Here is a 13,768-nt window from a genome sequence, read left to right as displayed (position 1 = left end):
GGTAGAATGATATCTTGGACCAAATGTTTGTGCACAGCTTATGAGACTTATGTAGGGTGAGGGTAAAAGAGGGTATCCCTAGAAAAGCATCATTTCTTCTCTTCCCCCACCAATACCAGTAGAACCCTGTCCAAGATTAGATAGCTGAGTAGGAATGCCCTTTACTCAATAGTATGGCTTCCTCCATGGGATATACAGTTTTAGCTCATTCTATTTGAGACTTTATAAACTACAGAGGAGTATGGGGCTGCAGAAGAGCAAGCTGCTTTTAGTTAACCTAACTTTTCCAAGGTGATGCAGTAGATAGAGTCTCTGGCTCAGGAAGACCTGAGTTCAAATGTGGCCTCAGACACAAGTCTGCACAAATCATTTAAACTTACCTGTTTCCTCTTCTGTAATATGACCTGGAGAAGAAAATGACAAACCACTCCTTTTTGCTAAAATATCTTTGTATTTTTGGCTAAAAATATCCTTTGCTAAAAATCCTTGTTAAATATTTGCTATCTTTGCCAAAAATACCACAAATGGGTGTCACAAAAAGCTAGACACAACTGAATAATATCAACACGTCCCAACAGGATGAAATATACCTAAAGATTATCTCAGCCCAGCAGGGAGGAAGAAGACAGCTAGTTAAGGGAGATCATGCTAGATTTGCCTACTTTCCCAAAGCTAGTAAGAATTTATGCATGATTGAATCATAAACTTCCCTGATTTTATATATTTTTATTTAATTCCTGGATATTTCCTGGAATAATAAACTGGCTGGGAGAACAATGAAGCAATTAGGTGGCTATGTGCTAGATTTGGCACTAGGAATACTTGAATTTTAATCCTGCCTTAAACACTTACAGGCAAATAAATCTCTTAACTTCTCTCAGCCTCAGTTTTCCCACCTGTAAAATAGGGATAACTGTAACATCTGCTTCACAAAGTTGTCATGAGGATCAAATGAGTAAACATGATACATAGAATGCTTTGCAAAGCCTAAAGGTTATATAACTATTAGCTATTAATATTCTGAGTTACTCTCCACTAATTGAGCAGAGCAGCAACATGAATAATTCCAAATTCCAAATAATAGACAACCCAAGAGTTGAGTTTGAGTTTTTCTTTTGAATTTTAGAATGAACTGTGTTAGATTTGTTTTTTACCACTACCCAAATCCTCCAGAAAACTGACCTTTTTAATTTAGTTTTGCTTCAACTAACCATCTAACCTTTTTACAATGGAAATAACATTATTTATTAGTATATGCAATTATAAGACCTGAATTTGAGTCTAGGCTGTGCTTAGGAAGGTATTCTGAGTTGTGATGTCATTATCTCTAAGGTGGGGGCAAGAATATTGGTACTGCTGCTATCTCAAGATAGTTTTGAGGTAAACACTTTATCAACCATAACATGCTGCCTAAATGTCAGCTGTTATTACTCCCTTTTTAATACTGGAACTGGCAGTGGAGAGAAAGAATCCAGGCAATGGTGAATTACAATGAAGCTAGCCTATAATTGAATATTTGTGGCAAATAACCTAGGCATATTTTATCGATAACAATCCAACACTTCTCACTGGGGCATGGAGGTGACTTCTGGTTCTTGAAGGCTATATATGCTTTTGGAGTGAAAGCCCTGACATGTTTGGCCAAACTAAACAGACATTCAGTGTAAGACCTAGTAATGAAATGTATACCTGCCATTGAAGATTGGGCTACTATGTGCTGATTTTTGGGGGGGCGGGATTAAACAACAGTAACTCATGAAATTGTAGCAGTCATTAGGAAGATTCAACAGTGCAGAAAGGGATTGCTGTACAATTTCATTCTGTATCTACCAAAGAAAAGCCACAATAAAGAAATCATCAATAAGCATTTATTAAACATCTTCTATGTAAGTGCCAGACTGGTTTTCAGTACTGGTGGTAAAGACAACAGCAAAACAGATATCTTACCACAGATATTTTGAAACATTATTGCAATTCATGCATAAACTATTCATGGACTCAAGGCTATACAGATCTTCTATTCTAATCTTTCCATTTTCAATGAGATCCAGAATGATTCTGTCTTTTCCAATATTATGCAGTAGTGTTTACAGTCCCCCTTGTAAACAGCACTATACTAGGCTAGCTCTAGGGATTTGTATGTATAGATTGTTCCAAATATGATTCATATGACAGGCAAACAAGAAAAGTATTGAATAGAATTGGATTAATTTCAAAAGGAGGAATGAATGCCACAGTAAAGAAAAAACTTTGATTTAGAATCTAAGTACTATACTTTTACCTATTTCTTTTTTACAAATTTTTTTATTTCAATGGAATATTATTTTTCAGTTACAAGGAAAGATGGTTTCCAAACATTATTTTTGTAAGATTTTGACTTCCAATTTTTTCTCCTTCCCTAAGATAGTATGCAAACTGATATGTTATACATGTGCAATCAATTTTTAACATTTCCATATGAGGCACGTTGGAAAAGAAAAATCAGAACAAAAGGGGAAAACTATAAGAAAACAAAAATAAAAAAAAACCAATAACAACAGGAAAGTGAAAATAGTATCCTTCAATCCACATTCAGTCTCCATATTTCATTTTCTGCATATGAATAGCATTTTCCATCCAAAGTCTATTGGAACTGTCTTGAAAAAGCAAACAACAAATGGTGAAAATAGTATGTTTTGATCCTCATTCAAGCTCCATAGTCCTCTCTCTGGAGGTGGATAGCATTTTTCATCCCAAATCTATTGGAATTGCACTGGATTGCTATGTTGCTGAGAAGAGCCAAGTCAATTGTAGTTGATCATCACACAATCTTGCTGTTACTGTGGACAATGTTCTCCATTTTTGCTCACTTCACTCACTTAGTTTATGTAAGTCTTTCCAGGCTTTTCTAAAATCAGCTTGTTCATCATCTTTTATAGAAATATAAGAAATTATATTACATTGTATTATAGATTCTAATACATTCATATAAAATAATTTGTTTAGCTAATTTTCCAATTAATGGGCATCTTCTCAATTTTCAATTCCTTGCCACCACAAAAATAGCTGCAACAAACATTTTTGCACATATAGGTCCTTTTCACTTTTTTTTAATCTCTTTGGATACAGACATAGTAATGACATTGCTAGTTCGAAGAGTATGCAGAGTCTTTGGGGTATACTTCCCAATTGCTCTCCAGCCTGGATAGATCAGTTCACAACTCTACCAACAATGTATTAGTGTCCCCATTTTCCCACATCCCCACCAACATTTATTATTATTCTTGTCCTGTCGTCTTAGCCAATCTGACAGGTATGAGGTGGTACCTCAAAGTGGTTTTAAATTGCATTTCTCTAATCAATAGTGATTTAGAGCATTTTTCAGATTATTATAAATGGCTTTAATTTATTCATCTGAAAACTGCCTGTTCATATCCTTTGACCACTTATCATTTGGGGAATGACTTGTATTCTTATAAATTTGACTCAATTCTCGCTATATTTTAGAAAGGAGACTTTTAGCAAAAAAAAAAAAAATGTTCTCTAGTTTTCTGTTTCAAGGACTAGAGTTTTAATCCCAATTCTCTCATCATCACTACGATGATACTGGTCAAGACACTTAACTTTTCTGGATGTCTCTTTCCCCCTCTGTGAAAAGACAATTAAATTAAATTAGCTCTAAGATGTCTTCCATCTCCTTGTTCATGACCCCTTGTACCTATAAATTATGGGAGATACAAAGAGTATCAGATGCCTATCCCTGGCCACAAAGAGCTTAAATTCCATTCTGACAAATTATAAATCTTCTGTTTTTATTTCCTCCAAGATGCTTACAATGCCACTAAAAGGTCATTCTCACACTCCTTGGAGAAGGAAGCCAAAGTATGAAGCTGACAGTTCATTTTTCTCAAGGTCACAGCAAATCAGGAAGTATAGAGAGCCAAGAATAGAAGCCAGGAGTCCTGACTTCCAGCCCCTCTTGAAAGAGAAGGGACAGTCAAAGGGCCAAAGCAGGTGGATGGACAGGAACACTCATAGGCCTTCTGCTCTGGGTTTCTTATTTATAGGATAACCACATCTAGCCACTTTGCCAAGACCTGTTCTTGGAGAGGGGCAAAAAAATAACTCTAGAGGAGAAGTTGAAACCAAGCTGATTAATCAGTTCAATTGAGAAAGATTTTAAATTAGTAATTTCTTCTTTAGGTGCTGTGCCTTAGTTTCCATATTGCCAGGGATAAGGTAATTTAATGTGGCTTTGCCCAAGTTCTACAAGGTATTCATTGGAAAAGTTACAGTTGAAATACTTGTATTTGGGATTGCAGTACGTAACAGCTAGTTTAAGGTTTCACTCAACTTTTGGTGAGAGTTTTTCTTTTTCATGTGTTTTCTTTTTATTTACTTACCTGTGACCAGACAGATGCTAGGGAGGAATCTGAGGATCTATCCAGAGATATAAGGAAGGAGAAGGAAGTGGGACTTAGTGGTAGAAGGAACTTTAGACAACATTGACTGCAACCTCTTCATTTTATATATAGGGAAGCTGAGCCCAGGGAAATTCAATGTCTTGCCCAGTAATATCACTCAGAAGAATGGAAAGGAAGAAGGGAAGGAAGGAGGGACAGGATTCATTAAACTGATTTTGGACCCATTGCCTGATTTCTCTTTTCTTACTGTCTAATTTTGTTTGGAGGAGTCTACTCAAATCTGCATGTTAAAGAGGAATTCTGTAGAAAGTTTTGGCAATTCCAGCAATAAGCTGAAAGGATGTTCTCCCTCCTACTGCTCTACCCACCATTACAACCAAATTGAACAATTAAAAAAAAAGACAAAAACACTCATATCAGATATGCATAGTTTAGCAAAAACAGATTCTTGCCCTGATCAAAAAATGCATTATCTTGTTTTGCATTTTCCACCTCCGGCAAGGAAGCAGGTCACCTGGGTATTCTGGAATTGTGGTTTATCATTGAGTTGTTTTTCTTTGTGTGTTGTTGGTTTTGTATATGTTATTTTCTTAGTTGACTGTTGACAGATAAGGGAATTGAGGAATGAAGCTTTGCCTCAGACTAGAAAGTTCCTATCTTAATCCAACACTGATCCCATAGACACTTAGAATGATAAAACCTGATGGTAGAAAAAATAATCGATTTCCTTCTCACCTTAAATCTTTCGATGATCTACAAAAGTTATCTAGTCTGAAGAGGGATTCTCTCTACACTGTGCCAAAAACAAGTAGTCAATGACCACTGCTTTAAGGTCTCTGGTGATAGGAAAATAACTACTCCCTGAAGTTCAGTATTTCTCCTAAATTGGCTCATTGATCATCTCTGATTATTAGGAAGGTTTTCTTCATATATAATTTCTCTATATACTCTCTAAATATATAGAGAGTTCTCTAAAACTCTCTATATAATTTCTTTTCATTGATCCTACTTCATAGGTTATATAGGACCTTATATTTTGACCTAAGAGGTCAGTAACCAACTCCTTCTACTTTGCACATAAGGAAAATCCAATACAAAGAAATTAAAGCATTTTGGCCAAAGACTCACAAATAGCAGGTTGTAAGACCAGGATTCTAAGTCTGATCCCTTTTCAGTACAACAGCTCTTTAGTACTTGAAGATTGTGACCAAATTTACTGAGTCAATACTCCTCCACAGGTAAACTATGCCTGAAACACAGTAAGCCCTTAATAAACACTTTCTGATTGATCAAATATCCACAGTTCTTTAGGCTAGTTTCCATAAAGCATAGTCTTCATCCTTGTCACCCTCCTTTGGATATGTCTTATAGTTTGTCATGCACAGCCCAGAACTGAACCCAGTTCCAGCTATAGTCTGACTATGACATAGCATAGCAGAATTATAGTGTTCCCTGTCCTGGACACTGTGCTGCTCTCTATTCACTCAGCCTGATTCAACATGTACTCTTTGGACTTTTGTGCCATGCTTTGGGCTCACATTGAGCTTGAAGTTCAGCCCTAGCACCATCCCAGTATCCCTTGCATCACAGTATTACCTAAATATCCCAAAGCTGATCTTTTCCATATTTCTCATCATGGGCAGAAATGGATTGTGGAATAGAATAAGGATAGGGTGTGGGATTATAGAAGAGGGCCTTGGTGAGATTTTTTCTTCCCCATAGTTTGGAGCTGTGTGAGGGTGGGTTGGATGGAATCTAGAGGAAAAGAGGGTAAACCCAAATCATACCTTCCTTCACCCTAGGACCTCCTGCAGAATTCCCCCAATTCCATGACAGGAGTCTCCAATAACCCCCAGGGCATTGTAGTACCAGCCTCAGCACTCCAGCAAGGGAACATTGCAATGACAACAGTCAACTCACAAGTTGTTTCAGGTGAGTAACAAAAAGGGAAGAGGAAATGGTGTGGTCTAAAGACATGTGAGTCTCCTTGGAATAAGGACTGGGTTTGGAGGTAAGGATGGAGAGCTTCAGCAGATAACAGGCTAGAATCTAGGTTTGGGAGGGGAAGTTAGGTCTCAGTTTAGAGAGGAAACTGAAGTCCATCTACAGCATTTTTCTGTGTCATTCATTCATTGCTGAACTGTTCGTTATCTGACTAGAAAGGGGCTTAGAACAGGCAGTCCTCAAGTACTTCCTGATAAGGAGATACTCTTTCATTGTGCAGGTAGACCAGTTAGCAGTATTGCCAAATTTCCTCAAATCTCACATGTCAGCTTTGGAGAAACTGGGAGATAAATCCCATAGAACCCCAGTGAAGATGGTTATAGCCGGGAAGGAGGGGCTTTTCCCCAAATGGCCTATAAAGTTTCCCCCATCTGACTTCCCTTTTAACATCCCACTCCAGATTGAGCTCCCTCATCTTAGCTCTCTGACCTCTGCTATCTTTAGCCTTCCAATTGGGCTAAAGGCTCTCCATGTTAATACAGGGTCGACTCAGGGGTCTAAAAGAACAGCTATGTTTGAGGAGAGAAGCACACTGCTGGTGATATAAAGTCCATTTTCATTCCAGGTGGAGCCTTGTACCAGCCAGTTACCATGGTAACCTCCCAGGGTCAGGTGGTCACCCAAGCAATTCCCCAGGGAGCTATCCAGATCCAAAATACACAGGTAAGTTAAGGAAGAGAAGAGAAGCTATCTGTGGATCTTCTTAAAAAAATAACTAAGCAAAGCTGCCTCAGTGGCATGGGGAAGAGGGGGGGTGCACAGGTTGGGTACAAATGAGGATTAGGCTGACAATTTCAAAGGGACAGATGCACATTTACATAGTATTTGCATGTTCACTCCGTCCCTAGAAAACTCTTTCCCAAGGAAGTCAATACTTCTCTTCCTCTATTACCTTCTCCCATCCCCAGGCCCTGTTATTCATTCCACTTTATTTGTACTTTTCCTGACTAACCTACCATCTTGACCTAAAGTGGGAAAATCTTGTTTATTAGAAAAGTCCCCAGAAGCCTTTGCTCCCTACTCCCAAAAGATTGAAAGGAAAAGCAGGGTCCTATGTGAGTGAGGTGAATGGAAGCTGCTAAAAGATGGAGGTAGCTATGCAGTTTGGAGATGATGGGGGAAGGGGAGCATTGTCAAGTAATTGGAATTGGATCATTTTCCTGTAGGGTCATTTGAGGCCAAAGCCAGAGTTTTGAATGATCTCAGCTGTGAAGCCCTGTCTAATCCAGGTCCAGCCCTCTGCATTCTTCCTGTGTCACCAGAGGGATGCAGCGGGTGCTGTTCACCATTCCCTCCCCTTCCCCCTCTTGGGAATCTATCTGAAAAAGCTTATGTGTCTTATACTTTGCAGTGCAAGACTTGGGATTTGAGGTTTGTCTGCTGGTGTTTTTTCTCAACTTCGTTATCCTTCCCCCTCACCCCTTTTGAGTTAGAAGCAGGGGCCCCTAAGGAGAAGCTGCCTGGCCATTTCCTTACACATCAATCCCCTTTGTCCTATAAGCCTTCCTCACCCTCACTTCCCCTGTTACCTAGGGAGACAGGCTGTGCTACTGGTTAAGCCAGGAAACACTGGCCTGGCTCCAGAGGGAAGAGAGGGTTGAGGTGGAGGGAGGGACAGGAAACTGACAGGTCTCCTTCCTTTTAGCTCTGGCCTCCAACCAGCCAGCCTGCATGTCCACAATGGTGCTTTCATTTGGGCACAGCCCTTCCTGCTCTTCCTAGATTTTGTGCTAAACTTGAAAAAGATGGGGACGTGAATTAATACTGCTTTATGTATGCTCTCCTGTGCCCCAGGAATCCCCTCCCATCTCAGTCAGTCACCCATCTTTCCTTTCCTATTTTCAATTAAACATTTATTAATTAGTAAACATTTATTATGTGCCAGATACTATGCTAAGCACTGAATTTACTAAATATTTATTAAGCACCAAATTTGTGCAAAGTTCTGCCCTTTTAGATGTTCTATCTCTGTTCTTCTATGATCTTGGAATACTTCACTTGTAAAATGGAAGGGATGAACTAGACAGTATTTATTTAAGTGATCCTTTTATCCCCTTCTTTAGCTCTTCTCTTGCTCCCTTTTCCACTACCCCCATCTCGGCCATATTTTAGTCAACCAGACAGGCCCTCTGTTAGGTGGGTCTCTGGCAGAGAGAGGCCTGGTCCTTGAAGAGAAGCTGAGCTGAATTGGGGGGAATCCTAAGACTTTAAGGAATGAGAGAAGGAGGAGCTTCTTGATCTAAAAGTTTTATACCTCTGTTTTTATTTGGTATAGATTATAAAAATCACTGGAGGGACCTGGCACTGCAGTGCTACAGAAATACCCCTGAGCTCATTTTTCAGGGCAACTCTCAGTCAATAGCCTTCCCTGCTCTACATGGGCCCCGCTTCTTATGCTATTTCTACTTGGATATAAAAAGGGGACTCAGATGGGAGAGCCCTTCATATGGAAAACTTCTTGAAGGTTGGAGTTTTGCATAGCCGCCAATATTCCAGGACAGCTCAATCATGCCATTTGTAATTCCTACCGACAGCCCCATTTCCCTCAATCACCAAACAGAATACTAGGAGAATCCAGCCCAATGCAAATCTTTATTCCTGGCAGCATGTGCCCTGAATTCTAGTCTGTCTCCTTTCCTGTCCTGTTGAACTGAGTTGAACTGCCTGTTAGAAAACTTGAAAAGTCCTTTTTATCTTTTCTTTTGACACTAAAACAAGAGCAAAGAACACTAGGATTTGGCATCTTAGGACCTCAGTTCATATTATGCATCCTTTACTTCTATGTGACTTGATCTATTTTTGCAAATTCCTTTGTCTCCATAGACTTCTCTTTTTTCATTTTTAACATAAAGGGATTGGACTAGATAGTTTCTAAAGCTCCCTCCTCTTTTACCACTATTGTTTTATCTATGATCCTAAGCAATTTAGAAATCTTCTATGTACTAGAAAGGTTACCCCCCCCAGTGCAAAATCCCAAAGGAAAAGAAGTCAAGACAACTTACTTAGGAAGGTAGTAGTACAGTAGAACAGATAATAGCTCTGAAATCAGGGCTCATGTGCATATCCTGCTTTTGATACTTAGTATTTATAAAATCTTAAAGAAAAAACCTGGATCTCAGTTTCCTCATCTAGAAAATAAAGGGGCTGGACCAGATGAACTCCAAAATTCATCCTAGTTTTAGATCTATCAAATCTATTATCCTAAAACAGTGACTAATTACTTTTCCAGAGGAGTCCATGATGAAATATACCCACTTCCTGATAATGAGGTGATAGACTCATAGTTGAGTCATATATTTTTTGGAACTAGTTAATGCAGAAATTTGTTTTGCTTGACTGATGCATTACAAAACTTGGGGTATCTTGAGGGAGTTGGGTTCAGTTTTATCTTTTGGAAATGCAAATAGACAGAGGTAGATTTTTAAAAGTAGATTTTTACTTGCTGAAAAAGTTAAATTAATTTTTTAAGTCTATGATCCCAGATTTCCCAGAACTCTCAGAAATTGAATACTATCCATTTCTATTGCCTGTTGTTTCACTCCATTCTGCCTAACACTCTTAGTATGATGTCTACAAAAATCCTGGATAAGAGAAGAGGAGGATAAGAAGGAAAAGGGACCACCAGGCTCTACCCCAGGGAGTGTACCACCTTCAAAGTTTTCTATGTCTAACAGGTTTATCTCTTTCAGCATTGTCTAGTCTGAGATCAGTTCTGTGGTAGAATTTTTTATCTCTTCCTGATCTTTCTCTATTGTATGTTTCCACCCAGAAGCTTTCCACCCCCTCACTTCTCAGTGAGGGGAGTCAGATATCAACCTGAAATATTATTGTTCACTCATCACAACCAGCATGACTAAGCAAATGACTAAGTGCTACCTCTACTTCCTTTCCTTGTAGATGATTAAGGGCCAAGACCGATCTGCTTCCTGGGAGCCCTTTAAAATGGGAAGGAGGGAGACATTTTTTAAGAATAAAAGACATTTTCTTCCCAGCTAGTTTTGCAAATGGAGTAGGGAGAAAAAAATGCCTACTTGATTGTGATGACTCCTTCACAGAATCCTTCCTCATGGACCAGGGAGCACACCAGCAGGGCACAAACACTGAGCAGGCTAGCAACCCTGCAATAATAGATTGTTGGTTGTTGTCTTTTGTTCTCAATGAATACCAAGATGACATTACCATGATGGAGTCAAGGTTTAGCAAAAGATTGTACATCTTTCTCCCAGGATCAGCCTTGCTAAGCTGAGGGTCCAAGAGACTTATCACCAGAATATTCTACTCCTCCCCTTCCTAATGAATCCCTAATGAATTTTTTTTTTTTTGTTCCTGTTGTTAGCCTGGACTTCAACCTCATATCCTTTTTGTCCAGAAGGAAAGGTCAAGGTTAATCTGAACTTTTTTTTTTTTTTTTTGGTCATGAAAACTCACTGCTTTTCTCTCAAGGCAAGATAGAATCTGCCTCGGTAGAGAAGGTACTTACAGTGGTACAATTTTTTTTAAACCCTGAAGCTCTGAAAAAAAAAAGTACTTTGGGCAATAAAAAAGGAAGTGAAGGGATAGAGTTGTGACAGCAAACTGAGGCTTATGGAACTGAATCAGGGTACTTGGATTTATTCACTTGAATAAGACCCTGGAATTTCTCTGGAGTTGTGTGAACCTCCTAGAATCCTCCATATTGTCACTACCAGCCTCCAGATTGAGAAAATCCTTTCCCTCAAAGGAAGCAGCACCTTGCCACAGTACCAGGCAGGTGTAGATGGGACAGTCAGTGAGCATCGTTGGTTATGAAATCTCAGAAGCACTTTAACATTCAAGTTTATGAGGTTGGAAATATTTCTTCCCATTGTGTAGAGAGAGAAACTGAGGCACAGAAAAGTTAAATGATTTGTTTAAAATCACTTTATGGAGTAGCCCTAGGGCCAGGTCTTTTAGTCCAGCCCCCTCATTTTACTGGTAAGGCAGCTGAGGTCCAGAGAGGATAGTTATCGACAAGATCACTTTACCCCCAGAAATGGCCAAACTGAGATAAAAACTCTGGTCCTGAGATTCCAAGTTCACCTCTCTTATCTCATACTGTTTCCCTCTCTTATAGCCAGGGACACTTCTCATTCTTCAATTCTTCTCTCATCTTCCTATCCTCCAATTTCCTTTCTTGAACTTTTCCTTTTTGAACCTTTGAAGAGGTCTGGGATCCAAAAACAATCTCCTTCCTTTCCCCTAAGCTGCCTCCACCTCATGTAGATAACACATTCTTCGCTGCATCTAAATGAGATTTGGACTCTTTAGTTAATAGGGAGTTTGGGGACCACAAGGGCAGGGGCACAAATCTGGCCAAAGGCCTTTTCCAATGCCAGCACAATGTATGCAACCCCAGTCTTACTTTATATCATAGTCTGGGCCAGAGGGAGCCCTCTGCCTGGCATGGGGCTGGAGTCTGATGTTTTATTCATACTGAAGGAATGTTTTGATGAAACCTGGGGAAAAGAGGAGTGGGTGGTGGTGGAGATTTTCAAGTTGATGTTTCAGTAAGTTTTTTGAAGCCTCAAACTCCCTGATTCTTTCCTCACTTGCATCCTGTCCTCTCCCTCCTCCCCATGTCCTTTCCTTTATCATCATTAGACACACCTTTGTTTATCACTTACTATGTGTAGAGCAATCTTGTCCCGAGTCCAGTTCTCCTACATTACTGGAGTAAACAAACAAAGAGACTTCCAGAGAGTTAGATAAGTTATACCAGTTATTCATCCCAGATTTTCTGGGAGAGTCCTGATTTTTTTTTTTTTTTAAAGAAAAATAATTTTAAATGAGACTCTACAAAAGAAATAGAAGTTCTCAAGTTTGGCAACTTGTGTCTCAAGGATCCAGAGACAAGGGGCAAGGTGGGGAAGAGTTCTAATGGGAGAAATTCCTCCTTCCTGGATTTGCTTATTTTCCCTCCCAGTTCTTGCACAGAGTAGGACAGTCTTCTCCACAGAGGTAGTACTGATGATGTTTCAGGAGCCCAGAACACAGTTACTTCCCTGGAACAATAGAGCACTGATGTATAGTTCCTTTGCCACCCATTAAGCAAATGTTTTAAGTCTCCCTGGGCCCTCCTGCCACATGAGGTAGAAAGCAGGAGGTCCTTCTAGTCTTACTAAGACAAAAGACAGATTCTGCAGATTCTACAAATTTTGTGTAGCCTATTTTCCCTTTCTTTCCCCTCTTTCTCTCTTTCTGCATATTTTCCCTTCTTTTTAACTTGAAGAAATTGATATTATGGGAGAGGAAAAAGAGGGGGAGTTGGAGGGAGGGTGACTATTCCATCATGGGGACATGAGCAGGTAGTGCAGGAGAGTGGGTCAGGAAAGGGAGCTGGCTTTGTATGCCTACCATCACCATGGCAACAGGTCCTTCACTCCCTGTGTGGCTGCTGATGCGGCTTTTCTCTCCACCTGCCCTGAAGGTTAACCTTGACCTCACCTCCCTCCTGGACAACGAGGATAAGAAGTCCAAGAACAAAAGGGGAGTCCTACCCAAGCACGCCACCAACATAATGCGTTCCTGGCTCTTCCAGCACCTCATGGTGAGTGTGAAGTCTCTGGGTGGAGGGGAAGGAATGAACACCACGTGAACTAGCCCTTTTTGTGATTTTTCAGGTTCTCAGAGAAGAAGCAACTTTAAAGAGAATCTGTTTCTAGGGATGTTCTCTTTTGTGGGTCAGACAAAGGAGAAAGGATGATTTAAGCAATGGTAGTGTTATCTTAAGTAAAAGGCCTTCAAGTTCCATTTCAGAAGTCCTAGTTCTAGATCTGAAAGGGATCATAGAAGCTACGTGTTTAACCCCTTCATTTTGTAGATGAGGAAACTGAAGCCCAGAGAAATTAAAGTGACTGCCCCAAATCATAAAGTTAGTAAAGACAGACGCATTCCTTGAACCCAGATCCCCCAACCCCAGTGACTTTTCTACTACAATGCACAACCTCTGAATAAACCTTCCAGCTTTCCTTCTAAGCTGACTTGTAATCTTAAGTCATTTACCCCATTTGATCCATAACTTCCTCATCTGCAAAATGAAAATAACCTATCCAATAAGATTGTTGTGAGGACCCAATGAAAAGTATTTAAAAGGCATTTATACAAATATAGGGTGTAATAGCAAGATAAATACTGAACTGTATGGGAATCTTTGATCTGAAAATAACATTTTCCCTTCTTCCCTTCATCATCTTCCCTTCCTTTCCACATACCCCCAGGGAAAGACAACAGTATCAACAGCTTCCCCAACCAAGCCTCTTTTTCAACAATCTGACTGAGAGAAGCTTCAGTGCTATTGAATTGAGGGCTTTCTGTGCCGGTCTTCCTTCTATGTTAGGACAGCC

At 39.7% G+C, this 13,768-nt stretch overlaps 1 protein-coding gene across 6 annotated transcripts in view; it reads left to right on the top strand.

Moving 5' to 3' along the window:
• Positions 1-13,768, top strand: part of PKNOX2 (PBX/knotted 1 homeobox 2) — a 363,592-nt gene that overhangs the window by 320,295 nt on the left and 29,529 nt on the right. For 5 of the 6 annotated variants that reach the window (XM_051986748.1, XM_051986744.1, XM_051986745.1 and 2 more), the window contains 3 exons: positions 6,206-6,335; positions 6,973-7,070; positions 12,853-12,972. In XM_051986748.1, coding sequence (XP_051842708.1) covers positions 6,206-6,335; positions 6,973-7,070; positions 12,853-12,972 — 348 coding nt within the window. The remainder of the gene's footprint in view (positions 1-6,205; positions 6,336-6,972; positions 7,071-12,852; positions 12,973-13,768) is intronic. The other variant, XM_051986749.1, reaches the window with a different exon arrangement.

This window comes from Antechinus flavipes, chromosome 3, assembly GCF_016432865.1.
Source record: "Antechinus flavipes isolate AdamAnt ecotype Samford, QLD, Australia chromosome 3, AdamAnt_v2, whole genome shotgun sequence".
NCBI classification, from domain to species: Eukaryota; Metazoa; Chordata; class Mammalia; order Dasyuromorphia; family Dasyuridae; genus Antechinus; species Antechinus flavipes.
The sequence above is the reverse complement of the archived record's forward strand: the minus strand, read 5'-3'. Positions and strand labels throughout refer to the sequence as shown.